Source organism: Cryptomeria japonica, chromosome 9 (genome assembly GCF_030272615.1).
Source record: "Cryptomeria japonica chromosome 9, Sugi_1.0, whole genome shotgun sequence".
NCBI classification, from domain to species: Eukaryota; Viridiplantae; Streptophyta; class Pinopsida; order Cupressales; family Cupressaceae; genus Cryptomeria; species Cryptomeria japonica.
In genome coordinates this window covers 672,071,503-672,091,542 of record NC_081413.1, presented here as the reverse complement: position 1 = coordinate 672,091,542, position 20,040 = coordinate 672,071,503, and the positions used below count along the sequence as shown (strand labels likewise).

Here is a 20,040-nt window from a genome sequence, read left to right as displayed (position 1 = left end):
GTAAAACCATCCAACATGTACTAATCAACTAAAGCAGCAGAAAATTGAACCTCTCTTATAAGTTGGATAAAGTGACCAATTAAGGTGTGAGCTGTGAAATTTTACAAGAAGAATATGAAAGCAGCAAAAAGAATGGAATACAAAGTATTTACCATTGGTACTTGTCCCATTTAGAATAACACTGCAGCCTTTGGCATATTTGCACATGCCAGTTTCATGAAAGTTACTAATATTATTCTGTAAATTATTGCTACTGTTAGGATGAGTTGATCCAGGAGACTGTGTGACTCCTCTTCTGCTCCTGACTGCACTTCTTGGTCCAGTCACCCTTCGGATAGAACCTGCAACAAGATGATTATTCATTTCAAACCTTTCCGTTTTTTATCATACCATAATTCATCAACTAAATTGTCCACAATCCATTTCACCAAAATACTACACCTTTAATTTGGTTTCTAATTTCTTTATACATTAGAAAGCTGTATCAAAATAAATCTAAAGCCTTAGAACCTTCCCACTTTTGCTACATCCTTGCAAATTCTTTAAACTCTTCAAAAGCCTAATGCTAATCCGCCACTCAAAAGCTAGTGAATACCACAGAAACTCAAAATTATTCCAAGATATCATAAAATCCATTACTCACATTTACATTATAATGATGTGAAAGCCTAGTTCCAACTGTCACTATTAAAAAACCAACTATCCAAAAAATTGTCCATACACAAGGATTGTAACAATCAAAAATGAGCATATAAGAAAATATATAATTAATATTGATATAGGGCAACAAGAAATCTAAACACGAGCTATTTAAATCTACCATTTAATTGACTCATTCATAAAAGGCAAGCTATCGGCTGTAATTATATAGGCCCACCTTTATATTGTGAATATCCATAACCACTTTTTCAAACAAGAAAAAAGGTTCCATTAATAAGACACATACCGTTTAAAAACACAAAATTAGACATCAAGAACACCCTGCTCATGCTCCTACGTAAGCATCTGACCAAGCATTTAGAGTTTAGGAATAAAAGTGTAAATGTGAAAAAGCTAGGGAACAAATAACGTTACTAAGTCAATAAGAACTAAACTCAGATTCTCTACACACAAAAATGAGATCAGTGTAATTCTAAATTGGTAACAACATAGAGGATACCTGAAAGTGGTTTGTGTTTAAGTATTTGTTTTTCATCTTAAAAATAAAAATATATATGCAAAAGATTTATTCTCTATTCATTTAAACTATGCAGTGATTAAAGGTTTTCTTAACATGATTGGCATCAGGATTATAGCAGCTGTAGATATCAAGGTCTAATGGTGTGTATCACCAATCTGGAGGATTCCTGAATAAGTGTTATCATGGAATTTCTGTACAGAACATGTAGCTAAACGTATTTATTCCTGTTGTTTTTTAATTATAGAGACATTTAGGGTTTGTTTATGATGCTTCATATATGATATCTACATAAAACCACCAAGCTAAGCATTTATAATTTGAAAAACATCATAGCGAAAGTGCTAGCAACAAACAAGTTGTCCAGCACATAATCCCAATATACCAAACTATATTGATTTAATAAATTACTTCTAAATGACTAATGTAGAAAATTTTGGACTAGATGTTATGTTAAAGGACTATTTAGACCTTAAAACTATTAGACATGCACTTAAAATTTATGCCCTGCTATTTTGAAGCATATAGGCAAGATTCTTTCAAGCAGCTCATATCAGGGTTGCATCAATAACCAACTCCAAAATCTATATTTACACAATAATGGCTCATCAAAATCATAAAAAAATTACGAGACAAATCAGTGCTCAATGGGAAGAAAAAATAATCCGTAATTCCTAAAATTTCCTGGAAGTGAAAACTTCTTTTCAAAATTCATGAGCAGAAGCAGCAAATCGAGCTCACAGTTCAAATTTGGCTACACACAACTATGAAGCCAAACATTTAAATCTTGGAAATAAAACATAAATGTGTAAATGCTAGTAGAAAATGAATGCATAACAGGACCTCCAAAATACAAACCCTAGTACACAAAACTGAGATTTACTAATTACGGTCATGCTGGACCTCCAAAAAGACATATGCCTGACACATTTACTTCTTGTTATCTTCAATTTCTTATGGTCAATATCAGCGTCCACTTCAAAATCTAATCTCACAGAAAAATACCCCATCTAAAACATAAAAAGTGACAAATTTCACAGTCAATAAATCGTTCCTAACAGAATCTCAGCTCTCTGAAAACTGAGATTTTTCAAATCTTGAATTTAGGTCTTCAAACTAGAGGTATCTTGAAGTATTTGTTTTGCTTTAAATTCAAACATATGTGTGACTTGGAGACCTATTTTATCACGTTTGAATCATGAATGTGTTACAAGTTGACTTCTAATGATGAGGACGAGGATTGCAACAATATCAACTAGATAAAGATATATTTACACAATATGACACATCATAAAAGCGAGAAAATATCAGTCTTTTCACCAACCACATGATTTAGAATTCCTACAATTTCCTAAAATATTTTATTTGATATGCATAAGGAACACCAAAAAAAGTTATCCATCATTCTTGCTAGTGTATTTCAATCCAATTTCACCACGAATGCCATAAAAAATTTAACCATAATCCTACAATTTCTGGAAATTTTTGTTTCAAATTCATCCGAGATACGCAAAAATGAGCCCTGCAGCTCAATCTGTTTGCATACTATAATCCAAAAAGCAGTTCCATACAATAAAACAGTCTACATACCATCTCAGAACCCTAACCAATTCAACAAGCCAAAAGCTATCCAATCAACAAAGCGCAAAATGAACCCACCAACCCTCCCCACAAATCCCACCAACAAAATCCAATTGAAAAACGATACCAAAAAACTCTTTTTTCAATGCCCGCTCAAAGAAACAAACCAAAAGCTGAATGTACCAGCTCAAAATTAATCAAAATCCCAGCTGTCCGCCTAATACAGAACTCAGGACAGAAGACTCTTTGCACAAACCCACCTCGAGGCAGCATCTTAACCCATTCAGCGAAGCGCCCACCAAAGACAACCTGCAAAACTGGCCTCAGCCCCCTAAAATTCTCGGCACCCACCAAAACGACCTGGAAATCTGGCCTTTATCCCATAAATTCGAGGCACCCACCAAAGATTGCCCCTTGAAACACAACGCAATCCAAATCCTGTTCTCCCCGTTTAAAGGCCAAATCTGCAGCTGGGTACTTCTAAATATAAATTGGGTGTTGGCGATCGGAGTAAGACAAAAGTAATGAACATTGAAATCAAATTAGGAGAGAAGAGAACTTGATTGGTTGTGGCAATTCAGGACTATTCATTTCATGGCTGTGGACTTCTTTTTATATTTATCTTTTTTGTGATTTTTATTTTTTGGTTTATTAATTAAACTGCCAAATTGAGACGACGGCAAAGTTCGCCACGTTGGAATGAATAAGCTGCTTTATCCCACGTCACATATATTCAATGATTTTATTTTTCCCGGATTTCCGTGGAGTTATTATAATTAGTGGTAAACATATTTTTGACCTTTTCTATTTGTATTGAAAAGCGTTCCCTTCTTAAGAAGTATCAGATGAAATATAGTATTCTATATTATAGATTAGAAAGATTACCATGAAATACTATCAGTAATTGCTTTTTCTAATACGATAAATAAGAAAATTAATAATTTTGTCCACTGAGGGTCAATTACTATTTTAATTTTTTGGTCTTATTTCAAGATTTGAAAAAAAATCTTATTTTATAAAATATTTTAACTCATAAATATAAAGAAATTATTTTTTTATAGAAAATAGATTAAATTTTTAAAATAAATTGGTAATAGATGTTGAAAGTAGTAATACCAATTTACATCATGATATGTCTAAAAAAATGACAAGCAAAACACTAGATGATATCAACTAATAGATGGGGGATTTCTTTTGGAAAAATATATTTGAAGGATTAGAAATGTCCATTGATTTCATGAGAAACAATATGAAGGTCAAGAAAGTTAATCGTGTCGGTCTCAAAAAGTGGTCAATTGTTAATACAGTATTAGACCAAATTGATATGGAGAATCTACTTGAGATCACATTTTAAATGGGTCAAGATACTACACCACAAACTCGTGGATTCAAAGCTCTAGACAAAATATTTACCACTATTAATCCTTCTCTTTAAGATCTTCTTTTTTTTTTTTGCTATCATGCAAACATGTAATTGTGAAATACATCACTTTGAAATATAAAAATGGCATAAAAGGGCCTTGCTTTTGGAGGGTTCATGGAATGGTTGTCCAATTCTCAAGGACGTATCCAACATAGAATAAGTAAGAAAAACATGGAAGAAAATTGGGTTCAATATCTAAGAGGTTACTTGATATCGATCAAAAAAGAAGGGAGACGAGAGTGGCAATGGAAGAAGTTACAAGGATTGAACATTCATTCAAATTGGAGTGACCCTACTATCAAAAAAGAGATAGAGGGCATAAAGGTCATTATTATTAATGAGGAAGACAACATCAAATCATGTGGAGCTAAATTAGGTAATCATAACATGAAAATTGGATACATTATGGAAGAAACAACAACCAAAAAAGAAGGATGTACAACACATTTATGTTGGCATAAGAATTGTCAGCCCAAAGTTTAGGTTTTTGCATGGTTAGTCGTATAAAAAAGAATTATCTTACTATAGAAAGATTTTGAAAAATGTGGTTGTGATGTGTCATTTAGGTGTGTAACATACAAACATGAAGAAGAAAGTGTGTACCACAAAATGTTAAATTATAGATTTACAAAATATGCTAGCAGTGGGTTAAAAAGAAACTAAAACAAGTTGGCATAACCCAAAGAAATTGTACCCCTAGTCATGGCATGGTTGGTTCTCTACAAGAAAGTTATCTTATCTAGCATCTAGATAATTAGCCTCTTGTTGATCTTTTGTGAGATATGGAAATAAATGATAGAATAATTTTTCAATAAAAAAAAATGTCGATCCACAACTTTCTCTCCAAACTAGAGAATGTTATCAAGAAAATAGTTGATAATGCAACCAAAACACATAAAATAATAAAAACAACTATTTTACATCGTGGGATAATGGGATAATGAAGGAATGGAAAGGCTTTATGGTCCCCCCATTTGTGGAGATGTAGGGGTTAATCTAGAACTAAATCCAAGGAAAGAAGTAAAATGGTTCTCACCCTTCAAAGGATGGTACAAGCTTAACTTCAATGGAATGTCAAGAGGGAATTGGGATTATAAAGAGTTGGATGCCTAAATGGGAACCGTGAAGAAAGGTTCATCGAGGTAGCATACAAAAATTTTAACTAGGTACTAATAAAAAAGTTGAAACTCAAGGCCTCCTTTTGGGACTACAATATTACAAACATTATAGAATAAAACAAGTACATGTAGAGAGAGATTCGATGACTTATAAATTCTCAAACTAGAAGATTAAAAATATTTTAAATCAATGTTGGACTCTAGTTGAAAACTCAACTACCTACACTTATAAAAATGTGTATCATGATGCAAATGGGGAAGAATATGTATTAGCCAAGATGGCAATTTATTTGGAGGTTGGGTACATTGTAGATGACTCACCTCACTCTTGGCAACAAGTGGCACCAAAAATCACCCACTACTTCCTATGCAAGATAAGCAAGAAAGAATCATGATTTATAGCATTATTGCATTTGGCACAAGAAAAGCCGAGAAAGGATACTAAGGGCAAGTCCCCATGTAGTTGCTTAGCTTATTTTGGCTAGTTGTTGCTTAGCTTATTTTGGCTAGTTGTTGTTAGCTTATTTTGGCTAGCAGTTGCTACTCAACTTTTTTAGCAGCAATTTGTGGAGTTGGTGGCCCCATGGCTAATGAAATTTGTTGCTTATTTTTTAGCAGACCTCTTCAATGATATTTCAATGTGAAATTCTTAAAAATATAAAATTTCTAGGCAAAATTAAAGGCAAATAAAAAGGAGAAGAAAAAAAAATGGTGAAGCCACGTGTCCCTTTTTCTAATAAGCAGTGGTTGCTTTTTTTAAGCCGCTCCTTTTTTCCTACAACCTATTTTCAATTATTAAGCAACCTTTGCTCCACAAAAGGAGGAAAAGATTCCAAATTTTCCTCTTCCCATAATTAAAAGATTACATGGGGACACTTTCACTGCTTATTTTTAAGCAGAAAGTGGAGTTAAGCAGCCGCATGGGGACACGAGGTAAAATAATTTATGGTAAGCATACAAAACATTGCAACAAAGTATGTAAATATGCCACTCGTCACATTCGTAAATTTAAGGTTGTTTCTTTTGTCTTAGGGATGTTGGAGAGTTCTTGTAAATGGATACCACAATCCATTTGGTTGCCAAGAAGTAGATTATTTTTCATGGGGAGATATTTGGCCTTAGACTCGAGAATATATTTAAGGTTAGTGTTGTGATCATGCTCCATATCATTACGATTAAATTGGGAAGGACATTTCTCTCAATTCTACATCATATTAGAGTAAATGTAGGCATCTCATCTATGTCTTTAATAATTTTACTTGAAATGCATGAAATAAAGGAAGTTATTAAAATTGTCTCTAAATCCCTAATCAAGCCAAGATGGAGAAAAGGATTAAGGCCCATCCGTGATGACATTGTTATAGTTTGATTTCCATCTAGGAGTGGTTGTTTAGTTTATTCTCAACCCAATCTCAACCAGTATGTGGGTTCTATTTGTGGTATCAATAGTTAGCCAAAATGAGACTATGCACAAACACCAAGCAAAGCACATAATAGAATTTCTCAAATCCACCATGGCAATTGTGCCCACACAAAGAATGGAATGGTCCTTTGCTTTTAATATGTAGAGTTCAAATAGCAAAATGGAAGAGGAAACTTGACCAAAGTAGAGTGTGTGAAATATCTATGTAAGTTGACAATACAATATGTAATTGGTAGGTATATAAATCCATTATAGTCTATAAATATATAGTTAAAGTTGTAAAGAACAATGGCTACTAAAAAACTATCACCCTTTAGGGTTTTTTGATATTGCCAAGTCCATTGGAGCTACTGATAGAAAATGTAAAACTTCTTCAATATCAATACTATGGGTATGGCACCCTAAGCCAAATTCCCCATTAAAATTAATGAATAAAATGGTAACAAAAACATAAATCAAACTATACAAAAATAAATCAATTCATTCGTAAACAAGGCCACAGTGATAGAAATACACAATAATTTAATGTGGTATATAATATAGTAATAGTAGGTTTTGCGGTTCGTGAGGAAGTGGTTGGTGGAAGTGAAGTAGATAGTGAGATGGGTGGGGTTGTATAATAGAAAAGAAGGATCTAACGACCTCCTCTTTGGTCTTTGATGTTGGGACATTCTCGGTTGGGTGGGACAGTTCCAAGGTACTTGTAGAGCTAGGTGGTTGTTAGGAAAATAGTGTCTCAACCTTGCAATAATAAAAGGTTACTAGTGTGTTTTGAAGGTTACTCGTGTGTTTTGAATGTTGCATAAGGTGCCTTTGGAATTCTAGATAGAAACTTGATTTATTTTTTTGGTGTGTTCTGAGTGCTAGATAAGATGCATTCTAAATGCTAGATAAGGTGCATTTTGAATGTTGTGTAAGGTGTGTTTTGAATGTTGGATGGGCATTTGTGTTTTTTGAGCTAGTGCATTCAATATGTTGTGAAAACGCATCTAGATTGCTCGATAGCTAATAAAGCCACATTTTATGTATAATTTATCATTATAAATCTTGACTATATATCATTAGGTCATAGATCTAATGATGAATATTTTGTATGCTTTGTTTGTCCTAGAAGGCAACCCTATCTTTATGAGTGTATTATATTATGATTGTGCATTGTGGTCTATTATAAGAGTTTGATAGTTATTGAGTTACCTATGGATCTCCCTTGGTGATATTCCTATGGGAAGCTTGCTCTACAAGTATATTATAATTTATTATTGATTTGTGAATAATATATTGGGAGGATTTTAGAGTGAGTTTTTTTACCCGAAAGGCTTTTCCCCACATAAATCATTGTGTTGCAGTATGCATGATATGTGTGTGTGTGTGTTATTTTTGTTTGGTTCTATAATTGTTATAAATATTTTAAAATTTTTGCATAACCTTGCTCTCAAGGTTAGTGTACGGAGTTGTTCCATTACCGTAAATTCCTTTCAATGGTCAACATTGAGGTTTTGTACCCAAGATTTTTGGCTTATATTATTGTGTAATTGGTCAAAAGAATAGTAATAGTCATGTTGAGACTCCTATTATCTCGAAGCCCAACTAGGCAGCTCTATTTGGTGCTAAACCTAAAGGAAAATGCACCTTTTCCCCTTGTCCTTTGCAAGACTTCCTCTAACACTAGTGATTTTTCCACTGTTATCCCTAATTATATTATTGAGAAAAGTGTGTCCCTTACAGATATGTCTTTGGTGGTGTAGCGTCCTAAAATTGCGACACTTGCAATTTCGACTGCATTTGGGTCTTCACGATGGCGACGCAACACTGAACCTGAATGGAGACCCCGAAACTTGTTCATGACATCAAAAACTGCATTTTTCAGCACCTGGCCTGATCCTCCTTGCACCCTGTTGTCCTTGGAGGTGGGACCATGGCGCCCAGCGCCCTGGTCCTTGGCCCTATTTTGGGCCCGGTCTCTTTTGGGGCCTCGGGTCTTTATGTTTGCAAATTGGAAAATAATTTTTCCTGGTCGGCCTAAGGTCGAAAAAATCAGTCTTTTGACCCTAATTAGCAAGTATATAAACTACATTTCCTCTCCCATTTTGGTAAGAAGATGGAAAAAAGGCGGAAGCGATATTCAAACATTCAAGCATTCAAGCATTCAAGCATTCCTTCAAGCAATTGATCATTCTAAGTCTCCATTCAAGGCTAAGTGTTGCATTCAAGACAAGGATTCAACCATTGAAGAGGAGATCACATACCACATACAACATACAACATACAACAACATCTACACCTTCGCATGTAAGAATACAAACATTCTTACAACAAGGTACTAGTACTTGTTTTACATTACAATCATTTACATTTACAGCATTTCTCATTTCTTGGTTAATTCCAAAACCGGGGTTTGACCTAAGGGCAAACCCCTAATCCCTAACCCCCCAATCGTCTTCACCTTTCTGTGTGTAGGTTGCAGGTACGCGGCTGTAATTGAAGATCTGGAATCCTTGTGCAGAGACGAACAGATCCCCCTTCATTTCACGGATTTTTCGGAGGACCGTGTACACGCCGAGCACCATCGTCCCGTCAACTTTCGCTCAAATTTGCAGGACAACGTCGTCTCGACATTTTACTGCTAATTCATGGTCCACAGCTTCATCCTATATTCCTATCTCTGTTTATAAGCGAATCTTTCTTACTTTACATGCATTCCTAGTTCAATCTTTCTATCTACATTCTTTACAAAAGAGGGTAGCCTTGTTGTCTTAACCCTCGAAACTCATTTAGAATCCAATCTTGCATTGTGTGGGATTGCATCTTATGGGTTTCAACCCCTCTTTTGAATGTAAAGTCTCCTCTAAGTGAAAACCGTCAACCCTAGTGACCCCCTTTCTCTCTCCTTGGAGTGGCGGGGGGAACACTTAGGGTTCGCTCGCGATTTCCGCTTTACATTTTGGTGAACCCGACGTGAACATCCTTTCTGATTATTCATGGTTAGATCTGAAAAATTTGCTGCCTTGATTACATTTCCATGTTTGATCTTTTGCAAAATTTTAGAGGTTAATTGCATAAAAACCCTAAATTTTCTTTTTAGTAATTGAGCTTGCGAAATGTTTAATTGTTAATGCTTGTTTTAGATCTCCCTTCTATTGCAAATTATCAATTCATATTTGTGCCTTAATTCTGAAAATTAAGTGGTTAAGTGTCAAAACCCTAATTTTTAAAACCCTCTTGATTCAGCTTTTGACTGATGATTTCACTTATTAAAACATCTCCAAATCAGCTGTAACTTTGGATTCCGCAACAAAATCATAATATCTCTCATCCCTGAAAATTTGGAAAAAAGTTGCGAGGACCGTGTGCACCCCGAGCGCCATCGTCCCCGACATTTTTTTCAAAATTTTGGGAGTTAGATCTTACTGTATTTTTTTGCTAAAATCCAGAATTTTGGCTGATTTTATCAATTACAACACTTTCAAAATTAAGGTCAAAGTTGGTCTAGTGATTGCTTGGATTAAGGCTTCTAATCATTCAAAATTTGTTGAAATTGAAATTTTGTGTCAAAATTGTGTTCTTACTGTCCTAAATCTGAAAAGTGTGTTGGCATTCATTCGAAATTTCAGTGCTTCATTCAAATTCTTGCAATTTGTGACTTTTGAAATTAAGTGTTTAATTACGCCAACTTTGATTTCCGCTTTCAAAATTGAATTTTGCGTGAAATTAAGTCAACTTTCAAATTTCAAAGCTTGCATTGCTCTTGGTATTCCCTCTAAAATCATAAAATTCAAAATTTCAGTTTCCCTCTCTTTTTCAAAATTTAAATTTTGCATTTTTCAACAATCTTGGTAGGGTTCAATTTTGAGATTGCAACTTTAATTTGGCCTATCTACAGATCGTAAAATCACTCAATTTTTTCAGGTTAGCTTTAAAATCATCATAACTTTCATCCCTGCAAATTTCGAAAAAAGTTGCGAGGACCGTGTGCACTCCGAGCGCCACGGTCCCTGACATTTTTTCTGAAATTTTGAGAGATTGTCGTGATTGCATTTAACAGCTTAAATCTAGGAGATTGGCTAATTTTATTGAAATTTGCTACCTCTAAATTCAAAATCTTCTCTCTCTCTCTAGTGCATGAGTTTTACAACAATAAGCCCTACTTACACTATTCCCGTTAGACGAAGCCTTAGAATTAAGTCTTTCCAAGGTTTAATTACCGAGGAGATGGAACCTAATTTCAATAGCCTTTTTAACGAGGACATGGGTAATTCCTCTAATCCTCTTAATGATGAAGAAGCTCTCCATGATGTTTCTGAATAGCAACTTTCGAAATTGGATAACCAATTTGGTGATTTTCAGCAATGGATGTCTCAAGAATACCCCGATAGTCAAGCTCTTCCCTTAATTGAGGGTCTAAAACGTATGGTTCAAAGTGATAAGAATGGAATTGATATTTTGCGTGGTATTGCACACATTGTGGATTCGAATGTGATGCCTATGAAGAGTTGTGCCAAAACTTTAGGTTATACACAACCTCCCACTCAAGTCAATCATTCTATTCCGTTGACAACTTCTATTGCTAGCATACCTACCTTTACATCAAACATAATGACTACTTCAATACAAGTCATTCCTCCTATGATCACCAGTCATGGGGGCAATCCTTCTTCTTCAATCAACCCTCTACCTTCATTCAATCCGACTTCTTCATTCATTCCTTCAATAAGTGTTCCTATCACATCTCCACAAATGAACCTAGCGCAAGGGGGCAATTCATTTAACCATTCCATTCCTCCTTGTAGTGCTCCTCCTTTCCAATCATCTCCTATGACTAACTATCATAGTGTCCCGCCACCTTACTCTCAATCAATACCTTCTTTCAATAACATAATACCTCCATCACAATCTAACACGTCTAATATGAATTCTTCGACTGAAGCGACCAGTAACAATCTTGCACAAACTGTCTCTTCTTTACGGCAACAAATTGCCTCTATGAATCAATCTAAGTTTAGTGTGCCTACATTTGATGTTGCAAGCCCACTTTCTCTTGACATTGTTCGAGCTATCCCTCCTAAACATGTTGAAATCCCGCATTTGGAGCTTTATAATGGTAAAGGTGATCCTCTAACACATGTTAAGACTTTTCAAACAATATGTACCGATTTTGCTTATGACCAAAGGTTGCTCGCGAAACTGTTTACTAGGACATTAAGAGATAAAGCCCTACAATGGTATTGCTCATTGCCTTCTTATTCTATTACTTCTTTCGAACAACTTGCAAATGCTTTTATTCAACAATTTCAAAACAATATAAGTCCTAAAGTTACTTTGATTGATTTAATGCATTGTAAACAAGGTGTTAAAGAAAAAGTGATTGATTTCATTGGTAGATATAAGCATTTGTATGCTCAAATATCTTTCCCAGTGCCTGACAATGATATTCAAAGAATCTTTATTTCTAATTTACAAAAAGATATTCGAGACAAACTTCTGTTTTCTGAGTTTACTTCTTTCCAACAGTTGTGTGCAACTCTTCACAATTATCAACTGACTGTGAGTCAAATGGAACAAGCAAATCCTATGGCTCCGAGTGATAAGGGTGATAGTAGTCAACAACCATTTGGAAAGTTTAAACCAAACAGAGAGTCCGTTAAATTCAATGAAAACATCATCAACAACAATGTGAATGCAGCATCAGGTGTGCCTCCTATTTCTAAGTTTTTCAAGAAAGAAAGAAAGTTTACTCCTTTGAATGAATCATTGCATAGTATTATGAATAAGTTATTGGAACAAAATGTGCTTACTCTCCCTCATGTAAAGCAAATCGATCCTACAATGATTAATTCACCCTATTTTGATAACAAATCTTTTTGTCAATTTCATCATCAACCTGGGCATGATACTGAAAAATGTTTTGCTTTAAAGGGTAAAATTCAAGATTTGATTGATAATAATACTATCTTTGTTTCAGGAGTGAATGATAAAGGCAACACATCTGTAGCTCCTCCTAACCAAAATCTTAAGATTTTTACTGATCCATTACCTTCTCATACCTCTAATGCGATTGAGGCTAATGATTCCTCTTTCTCATATGATGGTCTTGTGTCTATGACTCCGAATGTGATTAACTTTGTAGGGCAGCAAGAAAACCCTAAAGAACCTTCCATCACATTTGATTCTAGTGAAACTATCAGGGCACCTGATGGTCCTTTATACATAGTTGCAAAAGTCAAGAATACACCTTGCCGTGGAGTGCTTATTGATCCTTCTTGCATGGTTAATGTTATTACTGAAGAATTTCTTTTTACTTTGCAATTGAATCAAGTGATCTATGACAAAACAAATGTGGTTGTGAAATTATTTGATGCATTTTCTTCTCCTGCAATTGGTTCTATTACATTACTTATTGAGGTCCATAACAAATCCCTTGATGTGAACTTTGCTATTATTCCTTCATCCAAACAATTTCGTGTGAAGTTAGGCTATCCTTGGCTATCTTCCATGAAAGCTATTGCTTCTCCTATTCATAAGTGTTTGAAATTTCCCCATAATGGTGAAGTTGTTATTGTCAATCATAGTCTCTTTAAACCAGCTGAAAGAACTTCTAGTGTTCCTATTGATTATTTTTGGCCTAAACAATTCCAATCTCTTCCTCCGCGAAGTGATCATCTTTTCAAATCTTATCAAAAGTGGAAAACAGATATGATCCTATCTCTAAGTGAACCTAGAACACCCAAACTTGATATTCCTATCATTCTTGAGAAGGAAGTTCTTCCTTTGAAAGATAAAACTAATGTCTTTCCTCAAGAAGATTCCCAACCCATTCCTATGGATGTGACTATGTCTACGTCTAATAAACTTTGTAAAAATAGGCCTATACCTCCTCGTCATGATGGACTTGGTCTCCTTCCTAAACCAAATATTCCTCCTTTATATGGAGCAGTTCCTCCTCCTTCCTCTTATGGAGAGAAGAGACCTTCCTCTTCTCCTATTATCCAGCCTAAGAGACCACAACCTAAACACCCAAGTGATAAGGATGAGAACATTCCTCCTCCTCAATCTTCTCCACTTCCTACTAAGACTAGACGAAATCGCTCTGCACGTGAACGCCGACGAAAGCGTCGTCTTAGAGCTCAGGCAGCTGCTTCTCAAACTTTGCAATCCCCAAAAACACCTTCAACAAGAATTATTCCATTTTCTCCAAAATCTCCTAAACATAAGATGCATGATGATCTTGATCCTGTGCGAGTTAAAGATCCTATTTTTATAAATCTTGATGATGATATAGATGAAAATGTTATTCATGATGAAAATGTTACTTCTCTTGCTTCTGATAGTGAATATGAACTTGTTGATATTAATAACCATTTATCTAACGAATTTTCTAAAGCACTTATCCTAGCTCCTAGACAAGAACAACGTGGCTTGGAACATGAACATAGCCCTTGTTTGGATCTTGTGATAGCTCCATCTGTTGTGTTGGATGTTCCTCCTCTAGCGTGTTCCCTGCCTTCCCGAAACATTGATTAGCAAGATCGGGGGTAGATGATGTGCTAGACTAGTTTCATTAGCATAGCAGACTCTCTCCTCCTCTCTTTTGTTACTTCTTCTATGTGTTATTCTCATTCTTCTATTTGTTGTCCTTAGTGTTGTCTACTTGAGGACGATGCAAAGCATTGAGATCTCTTTTGGTCTCTCTCATGTTGACTCAAAAGACACATGTGTTCCCTTCTTCTAGGTGACCTTCCTTGATTGAGGAATGAAGAACAATTATGCATACATACATATGATATACATGAATTATCATACAGCACACTGACCCCAAGGAAAGCGAAGTCACCTTGTGATTTGTGTTTTGTGTCTATTATCCTTGGGTTTATCTCACACTTGGGGGCTAAATCTTTGTGATAACGTGCTCCTTTCCCTTCTCATTTCTTACGTGTATCACTACCTTAAAGCAATCACCCCCGTTGAGGCGTGTGCGATCGCTTTAACGTAGGGGGGCATACAGCCCGTCTATCCCTTCAGGATACTTGAAAATTTCTTGGCGAACTTAGCTTTGCCTTGAAAATTTTTGGTATTTCTCTCGCATGACTCATAGTGAGGGAACCTTACTACTGACAGTCATGGTTCTCCCTCGTGATCTTCCCTTTTACTTTGTCAATCGAAGTCGTAAGATCCTTAGTCCACTGGGGGCTTGGTGTGTCTTGCCTCCTTGACGTGGTGAAAGTCTTTCAATGTTGTTTCCTTGTACTTTACCAGAAGTATGAGGGTACGCTTATACTCCCGCTAAAGTGGGGGCTAAATGTAGTGTCCTAAAATTGCGACACTTGCAATTTCGACTACATTTGGGTCTTCACGATGGTGACACAACACTGAACCTGAATGGAGACCCCGAAACTTGTTCATGACATCAAAAACTGCATTTTTCAGCACCCTGGCCTGATCCTCCTTGCACCCTGCTGTCCCTGGAGGTGGGATCATGGCGCCCAACGCCCTGGTCCCCCAGGACCATAGCACCCAGCGCCCTGGTCCCTGGCCCTATTTTGGGCCCGGTCTCTTTTGGGGCCTCGGGTCTTTATGTTTGCAAATTGGAAAATAATCTTTCTTGGTCGGCCTAAGGTCGGAAAAATCAGTCTTTTAACCCTAATTGGCAAGTATATAAACTACATTTCCTCTCCCATTTTGGTAAGAAGATGGAAAAAAGGCGGAAGCGATATTCAAACATTCAAGCATTCAAGCATTCAAGCATTCCTTCAAGCAATTGATCATTCTAAGTCTCCATTCAAGGCTAAGTGTTGCATTCAAGACAAGGATTCAACCATTGAAGAGGAGATCACATACCACATACAACATACAACATACAACAACATCTACAACTTCACATGTAAGAATACAAACATTCTTACAACAAGGTACTAGTACTTGTTTTACATTACAATCATTTACATTTACAGCATTTCTCATTTCTTGGTTAATTCCAAAACCAGGGTTTGACCTAAGGGCAAACCCCTAATCCCTAACCCCCCAATCGTCTTCACCTTTCTATGTGTAGGTTGCAGGTACGTGGCTGTAATTGAAGATCTGGAATCCTTGTGCAGAGACGAATAGATCCCCCTTCGTTTCGTGGATTTTTCGGAGGACCGTGTGCACGCCGGGCGCCATCGTCCCGTCAACTTTCGCTCAAATTTGCAGGACAGCGCTGTCTCGACATTTTACTGCTAATTCCAAGTCCACAGCTTCGTCCTATATTCCTATCTCTGTTTATAAGTGAATCTTTCTTACTTTACATGCATTCCTAGTTCAATCTTTCTATCTACATTCTTTACAAAAGAGGGTAGCCTTGTTGTCTTAACCCTTGAAACTCATTTAGAATCCAATCTTGCATTGTGTGGGATTGGATCTTGTGGGTTTCAACCCCTCTTTTGAATGTAAAGTCTCCTCTGAGTGAAAACCATCAACCCTAGTGACCCCCTTTCTCTCTCCTTGGAGTGGCGGGGGGAACACTTAGGGTTCGCTCGCAATTTTCCGCTTTACAAGTGGGTACATTTTTAGGGCCTTGGCTGAACATTGAGTTGGTATGCACTCTAGTTCAGACAAAAGTGGAAAATTAAATGGTGGGTGGATGTTTCAATTCTCGTTTTCCTACTCTCTTGAAGAGGATCCTTGTGCAATCTTGTCTAAGGTCCTTGGCTTGTTGATAAATCAACTCTAAAACTTAAAAAAATGGAACTAGGTTTTGATACTACCAAATGTTTGTTTATTCTAGTTCCTATTTGGGTTAAGTTACCTAGTCTTCTTGTGAAATTATGGGATGAAGAAGTTTTCAAAGGTATTGTTAGTGGTTTCAACCAACTACTAGCTATTGATGAAATGAATTCGTCTAGAAAGTGCCTTGTTTTTTGCCAAAATTTGTGCCAGTGTGGATGTTTCTTCAAATCTTCCCTCCTCTATTAAGATTAACTCTAAATTGTGTGAATGGGTTCAATATGGGAGTTTGAATCTATTCCTTTTGAGTAATTTCTTTGCAATAAAGTGGGTCATTTGGCTAAGAATTTTCTAATTAAACCTCTCATTTCCAACCAAATGATGTGGAGAGAAAAGGTTTCCAAAAGTGTTGATGGGTTTGGTTTGTCTAATCATGGTGATATAGTTGTTGGCTTTAAGAATGTTGCAAAGTCTTCTAAGCCTATTTTTGTTCTATATCACCCTATTGGTCCCGAGGTAATGGTTAATACTTCTCTTGCTATCGAGGATCCCCATTTTGTTGATGGTTATTGTGGTTGGTTCTTCCACTGAACAGGAGGGAGCTTCTATTGGCTCTAAAGTTATGAACTCTAGAATGGAGTTAAAATATGTTCCTCGTAATGGGATGGTGTAGTGTCGTAAATTGTACACCTTTAATTGGATGGTACAATTTTGCGCTTATGTTAGCACCCGCATTAGTGTGTTTGCATCTTGCATTCTAATTTCCCTTTAAGCATTTAATTAATTAATTTAATAAAATCTAAAGTCCTCTTTTATCCCTCTACACATCATAAAATTAGGCCCTTAACCCTAAGTGTGCCCCTTTTTATTTTTCCTCCAATTACTTATTTCATCAAAAGCCCTAATTAAGTCTTATTTCAACCTTCAAGGCCCAATTTCGCATATCTAAGCACCTTGAATTTCCACATACTCTTGGAATTGACTTTAGAATCACATTATCTTGCTTCTCTTAAAATTTGGCAAAAAGTTGGTCAGACCAAGAGGAAGCCTCTTGGTCCCAATATTTTCTCACCAATTTTTGGGAGCATGTTTGGCAGTATTTTAATGTTTGAATCCAGAGAATTGTGAAATTATATCGAATCTAGGTCAGCCTATGGCCCAAAACAAAGTTAGAGTTTCATACATATAGCCTTTCCTTCCCTTATTTGAAGGATCCATTCTCTAGCAATTTTAAAGGAGCCTCTTGCGAAGTAAAAGTATAGGTTATGTTAAGACTTCATTAGAAAATCAAGCATCTATCAAGCCTACATCAATCACCTTCAACATTAATTAGGAGCTTTTAAGACATTGAAGAGTAATAGGAGATCATTGATTGTCGATTGGCTTGTACCTCTCCCTTAGGGTTTGGTATTGTTTCATGTTATTTTTGTGTCTTTGTATGAGCTTCATAACGTTTATTTTCAAATTTACATTCATGCTTTAGATCCATTATTGTCTTTATTATTTGAAGCATTTACATCTGCATTTACGATTATTTAGGATTTGCTCTCCAAAGTGTCAAGTAGTACTCTAGATTTGCTTTCTCATTCATTTAGGATCTTGCATACACACAAGATTCTTGCACGCACATTTTCAATATATTATTGGCTATTTGTGGAGGTGGAAATCACCAAAACAAGGGGTTTGACTAAGGAAAACCCCAATATAGCTACCTAGACACCATTTTTCAAGTTACAGGTGTAGGTACAGGAATCTAGTGCATGCATGAATTTAGAGACTGACGAAAGACATGGGTACAGATTTAGCATCAGAGCTAGATCTTAGTTTTTTGAGACCAAGCATGGTGCCTTAGTCCAAGACCAGGGCGTGGCATCCTAGTCCCTTATGTTTTACAACATTTTTTGGCAGATCAACGTTTCAAAGTCTCAAGGTTCTAGATCCAGAAGTTTAGCCTCCTGTAGTATCGGAGACTAGGGAGTGGAAATCTAGTCCTACATAGTCAACATCAAATTCCGGTGACAGGTTCACATCTGAGTTCCTTTTCCAGTCTTGTACTTAGTCATTTAGTTTCATATCTTCAAGTTTCTGCATTTTCAGTTCATATTTACATCTTGTTCATCTCCTAGCATAGTTGATCATTGCATTACATTTTACTCATCTCCTATTCATTGCAGCAAAGGAATAGAAACCGTAAAGATATCCCTTGACTCTCTCTCTCTCTTGAAAGTAGTCAAAGTAGATCATCTCCTTAGGCTCTTTTATATTCCAATGTGTGCATGGGAGCGGGATTAGGTATTAGCTACTTGATTCCATTTTCATACATCACAGATGGAATAGAAAGGTTAGACATAATCTTTTAAGGATGGTTCTCACATTTTCAATTCGCAGGGGGTTGACTCCTTGACTATTCATATGCCTAAGGTGGTTGAGTTTGTGATGACCGCATTATGGGACTTTTAAGAAGCTCCCTTTATTATGTTCAAAACCAAGAACTAGAAGAACGATCATTCTCATAATCCCTCTTAAGGTGTGACTACAAGGAATAGACAAAAAGTTGATTGTGTTTTGGAAACAAGAGGTAAGGGAAGACCTTTTGTTCAACAATGTAGAGATAAAGAAAGCAAACAAGACATTGATGATGGGACCCTGAATACTTTGTTTAAAATGTGCTCCAAGAGCACTCCTAAAAAATCCCAATGAAGATGATAAGGTTAAACAACCCTTGTAAGCATGATCTCTTATCTATTTTGATTAGGTATCGTAAACCTAATATTATGCTTGTGCGAGAAATCAAGATGCAAATTTATAAGTTGGAAAAGATTATAAAAAATCAGGGATTATTACTTTCACGGTAGTATCATGCAGGGTGCTTCTGGTGATGTGGATACTTTTTGGAATCCAATAGTTGTGATGGGTATGAAACTAGTTGAATATTTGAATTATGTTGCAACTCAATTTTCTCATCTTTGGGATGATTCCTCTTAGATTGTCTGTAATATTTATGCTCCAAATAATAAAAATACTAGAAAAAAAATGTGTCAAAACTTGAGTATCTTTAAACCTACTTTTTTGGATATTAATTAGCTTATTATCGAGGATTTCAATACTCACCTTAAATAAGATGAGAAGAGGGGAGGGTATAAACTCCCTGAGATAGTAGATTTAATTTGACAGACTTAATCAAATCAAATATTTGATTGATGTTAATCTTTATGGGGCTTCTTAAACCTAGTCGAATCATCATGCTAGGGAGGACTTGATTCAAGTTAATTTGGATCTTGCTCTTTTTTTGGTTGATTTCTCAATTGCTTTTCTTGCTCCCTTTCTACATTGATAAGGCTGGGATCAAACCCCAATTTCAAAATTAACCATGAAATTGAATTGATAAATATAAATGAAAGACTATACCGAAATACTGTCCTTTTGAGGGAAAGGTTGAAAATGCCCGAAACACTAATGATATACCTCAATGAATTTTTGTTTGACCTTCAAAAAGGAATTAGAGTTTCATGTGTGTTGTCTTCACAAAACATTGATCATGGATGCCATCTTCAATGTTTGAAACTTGACTTCACTTCTGATCCAATGCTTGACAAAATATTGATTGCTTGCTCACTTGAAT

General features: G+C 35.9%; 1 protein-coding gene across 3 annotated transcripts in view; it reads right to left on the bottom strand.

The window, feature by feature from the left end:
* Positions 1-3,373, bottom strand: part of LOC131033844 (transcription factor-like protein DPB) — a 41,849-nt gene extending 38,476 nt beyond the window's left edge. Inside the window, exons 1-2 of one of the 3 annotated variants that reach the window (XM_057965137.2) lie at positions 3,019-3,373; positions 153-341 (exon numbers count right to left, since the gene is read on the bottom strand). In XM_057965137.2, coding sequence (XP_057821120.1) covers positions 153-341; positions 3,019-3,031 — 202 coding nt within the window. In that variant the 5' untranslated portion in view covers positions 3,032-3,373. Of the gene's footprint in view, positions 1-152; positions 342-2,767; positions 2,888-2,941 lie in introns of those variants that run through there. The other 2 variants (XM_057965138.2, XM_057965139.2) reach the window with 2 other exon arrangements.
* Between the last annotated feature and the right edge of the window lie 16,667 nt (positions 3,374-20,040).